Raw genomic sequence first — 4,455 nt, forward strand, 5'->3', positions numbered from 1 at the left:
AGCAAGAGCCAGGAGTGGAGCGCGTCCTCTGGACCCGAGATCCCTGCACAGTGACCCTCCTGGATCCAGGTGACAGCCGTACCATCCGAGGGGCAGCAGCAGAACCAGGAGCCAGAGCAGGGCACAGAGTGATGGATTTCCCAACCCTCGGAGCAAGTTAAGCGGAGGGCTTTGTGCAGGAGGCTGGCTTGTGGAGGGGAGGGGGGAGGGAGAAGGAGCTCTGAGCACTTAATTCAGGGAGCTGGGACCTTGAGCCTGCAGGCTGAGCCTTCCAGGCATGCCCCTTGAGCTTGTGCTAACAGCTCTAAAGGAACTTTGTAGCACTTCCCGTCTGACCTGCTGTATCCTGAGCCTTTCTTGCCTGCCCTGTAACCTCCTAACTTCTCCAACAAGCCCTGTAATCACCGATGTTATCTGCCTGTTCTGTGTGCCCACTGCAACAAATTGTGGAACGCAGACCTGAAAAGAATAAGTGTTGTGCGAGAGAGAACACCGACCGACAGGGAGACAGGTGGGCGGAGGGATGAATGGATGATCACGGCGGACAGATGAACTGACAGAAGACAAGGGAAAAAAGACTCGGGAGAAATACCAAGTACGTATCTGTCACTGGGTCCGGTGGGTGGATTACAAGGAACATACATTCTGGAGCTCAACACGTCTGTGGTCGGGGAAAGGAGAAAACGATGCTTATCCGGCACATCCTCTGCCGGGCACGGAGCTCAGTACACGTGGCGCACCAGAACGCATGCCCGCTGTTGAAGGGGTGGACGGGTGGGCGGGTGGCCTGCTGCAGCTGAGTCCAGAGCACCCCTGTTTATAGCTACATCCTGGATGTGCCACTGAAGCCCTGAAGCCCTTTTGGCACTGCTGGCTCAGCACTGGGCCGTTAAGCACAAGGTTGGCAGTTCAAACCCACCAGCCGCTACTTAGGAGAAATTTGAGGCTGTCCATTTCCCTCAAGATGTACAGCCTCGGAACCCCTCCAAACAATCCCAAGCTAAGGACATCTGTGTGCGCCCAGAACTGAGACCACAGGAGCGCCACCTGCTCTCGCCTCTCACACACAGGAGGAAACGCCGGGCAAGAACATGGATTCCCGTAGTGGACATGGCAAGGTGGCCCTTCGGCCCCCAAGCCAGTGGCCATGCCCTGGAAGGCACCCCCGGCCCGACAGCACTCCTACAGAGGAAAGCCTCTCTCCCAGTAGGGTCACATAGCTAACTCAGAACCCCGTGTAAGCCCTTTGCTTCCCCGGCCAGCCTCAAGCCCGCATGGGCCTCCAGCAGCTCACTCTGTACTCTCTTCACCAAGACTGCCCCCCGGGGTTCAGCTGCTGCCCAGAGCTCCAGAGCGCCTGCCCAAACATGGAGGAGCAGCGACCTTCCCACGGCCAGGTGACCTCTGAGTCCCAGCCGAATTCCTGTGTCCCGGCAGAGAACCAGCGCTCCGCATGTGCCCCTGTTCAAACACCGGCTGTGTCAACACTGGGCACCCGCCCTCAGCACATTCCATCTGCCTGGCCTCTGATGGGCCTTTTGTCTGTTGGTTTTTTTGGGGGGGGACACAGGGACCCCAGCACCACAGAGCAGAGGCGCCCCTTGCTGAGCTGCCCTTCACTTTGCCAGGAGAAGCCCGGGGAGTATATCGGTGCCCTGTTGGGCTGTTAGCTGCATGGTCGGCAGTTCGAAACCACCAGCCACTTCCCAAGAGAAGGACAGGGCTTTCTACTCCCGTAAAGAGTGACGGTCTCTGTGGGGCGGCTCTGCCCTGTCCTATCGGGTCGCGGTGAGGCCGAGTCAGCGCCGCGGCAGTGAGTTGAGAATTCACTTTGTCTCCGGCACCGCACGTCTGTGTCCCACCCTGGGCCTTCCCACTCTATGTCAAACCTCCGCAGCCTGCGTCCACACATTTCGTAGACTCCCAAGCAAAACGCCACAGCCACCCGGGTGATGCCGACTCATAGCGACCCTCTTAGAACAGGGTCCAACTGCCCCTGGGAGTTTCTGAGACTGTGACTCCTGATGGGAGTAGAAAGCCCCATCTTTCCCCTGAGGGGCAGCTGGTGGCTTTGAACTGCTACTGAGCCTACGGCTAGCAGCCCATCAGAGGGGACCCTGACCCAGCCAAGCTCACTGCCATGGAGTTGATGACGCACTGCCACCCTCTAGGAGGGCAGAACTGCCCTGTGCGTTTCCGATACCAGAACGCTTTAGGGGAATAAAGAGCCGCCCCTTTCTCCCTCAGAGGGGATGGAATTTCGAACTGCTGACCTTGAGGTTAGTAGCCCGGTACATAACCACTATCCCATTATAGATGACAGTCCTGGGGACCTTGTAGCTCTGCAGGTGGGTCAAGAGGAGGACCCTCCACAAGGTGGGCTGACCCAGGGGTAACACCACCGGGCTCAACAATGACCCCGGCTGGCCCGAAGCCAGGTGTGCTTCCTTCTCGTCCATCTGTGGTCGCTATGAGTCAGACCGCTGGACGGCCCCTAACGAGACATCTGAGAGGTGCTCACTGCTCACGCTCTCTGCCATCCCCAGCGAGCCCAGCAGACAGGGCAGAACTGCCCCCTGTGCGTTCACGCGGCTGTGAACTCTTGACAGGGGCAGAAAGCCTCGTCTTTCTCCTACAGAGAGGCGGGCAGCTTCAGACTGCCGACCTGGCGGTCAGTGGCCCCGAGTGTAACCCATCACACCATGCCGGCGCCACCCGACCCGGTGTGGACAGAGGGCAGCTTTATCTGCACTGGGAAACCAGAACCATCCCTGAGGTTGAGGTGGCCATCTTACTTTATTGGGGGGCCGGGGGGGCGGGGGGGTGATGCTAGTGTCTGCGAACCCGCAGTAGCTTCCAGGTCGGCGGGTACTGATGGAAAGCCAGGGTTTTCCATCTGCCTGGGTTTGAATCCAGGTTCTGCCCCCTCCTAGCTGTGTGCCCTTCAGCCAGGTCCTGACCAGCCTGGGCCTCAGTTTTCTCCTCTAGGAAACGGAGACCACAGGGCGCCAGCCTGTACGTGAGGCAGTACGGTACTTGGCAGAGGGCAGGGAGGAGTGCCCGTCCTCCAGTGAGAGACAGGCTCAGCAAGCTCACTCACCAGGGGGAGCCGTAGATGCGGAAGCCGCGCACGTTGACCTCGGAGTCCTGCAGGTAGATGCAGTTGGTCAGCAGGGACTGCACATTCTCATAGTTCTCGGGCTTCAGCTTGGACACCGATGGGAAGTAGTAGAAGTCCTGCTTGATGAGGTCAGCCATGAACTCCTGGTCGAAGGTCAGCTCGTGGTTGCCCGCGATCACTATCTTGTACTCGTAGGGCAGGCTGCCTGCGGGGCGGACAGACGGACAGGCGGACACAGTGGGCCACTGGGGGCCTTCCAAGGAGTCTAATCACCATCCCGGATCCCTGCCTGCCCATCCCTGACAGCCCTGGGCACCTGAGTCCAGTGGGAGGGAAGTGAGGTGCCCCCCGGGGGCTGCAATACCCCAGGGCCAAGCCTCAATCTCTTGTGCCCCTGCCTGTCCCCACTGACACAGGACCTGGCACAGGTCATTGGCCCTGGCTTCCACCAGCCTCACGGCCCTGGGCCTCTGCTGCTGGTGGCTGGAATCACCACCCTGTCCCTCCATGTTCCGGCAGGAAGAGTGTCTCCATGCAGACAAGGCTAGAGAAGCCCCCACCCCCACCACCGCCACCACCACCACCACCCCTGCCGCCATGCAGGAGGACGACAGCCCCACGTGGCCACCACATCAGTCAAAAGGAAAGCCCCATCTCAGCACCATGCGCACAGCAGTGGAACCTGGGTCATACGACATCCTGCTTACAAGCTGGGCTGCTCACCACAAGGTCGGCAGTTCAAAACCACCAGCCCCTCTGAGAGAGAAAGGCGGCAGGGATTTTACTCCCGTCAAGAGCCACCGTCTCAGAAACCCGCAGGGGCAGTTCTGCCCTGTCCGAGAGGGTGGCTATGAGTCGGCATGAACACACTGGCAGGTGAGTTTTTCTTTGGAGAGCTTGGCTTTGGGCAAGTTTCCGGGCAAGTTCTTCAGGGCAGCACCTTTGGGTTTTGCTCGAGGGCCTCAGCAGGTACCCCTGGTGGCAGCCACCGCAGAGCCCACAGCCCCTCAGCCCCAGTGACTCACCAAGGCACTCGGTGGACAAAGGAAATGGCTGCTGGACGACCGACCGCTTGAGAGAGCATGCAGCCAGGCACGCACCGCCTAGCTTGTGCTCACTTGTCCTCCGTAGTGAGCCAAGTCCCATGTCCCCACCACTTCCAAGGTGCTGGCCACAGGTCTGGCGGGTCCCTGTCTCTCACGGGGCCGGCTGGTGCTTAGCCACCCATCTGCAGTGAACCAGGCTTCCTCACTGACCCGCACGAAGGCGTGGCTTGTGGTTTCAGCACGACACTCGGTGATAGACAGGTGACATTGTGAACTAAACAAAAAGCC

General features: G+C 59.6%; 1 protein-coding gene across 1 annotated transcript in view; it reads right to left on the reverse strand.

Annotated features, from left to right (window-relative positions):
• Window positions 1-3,630, reverse strand: part of MPPED1 (metallophosphoesterase domain containing 1) — a 29,502-nt gene extending 25,872 nt beyond the window's left edge. The window contains exons 1-2 of the mRNA XM_004700231.2: window positions 3,534-3,630; window positions 3,101-3,326 (exon numbers count right to left, since the gene is read on the reverse strand). Coding sequence (XP_004700288.2) covers window positions 3,101-3,326; window positions 3,534-3,630 — 323 coding nt within the window. The remainder of the gene's footprint in view (window positions 1-3,100; window positions 3,327-3,533) is intronic.
• Between the last annotated feature and the right edge of the window lie 825 nt (window positions 3,631-4,455).

The sequence above is a fragment of the Echinops telfairi genome, unplaced genomic scaffold (assembly GCF_000313985.2).
Source record: "Echinops telfairi isolate 266 unplaced genomic scaffold, ASM31398v2 ScPeMD7_2;HRSCAF=8, whole genome shotgun sequence".
Taxonomy (NCBI): Eukaryota; Metazoa; Chordata; class Mammalia; order Afrosoricida; family Tenrecidae; genus Echinops; species Echinops telfairi.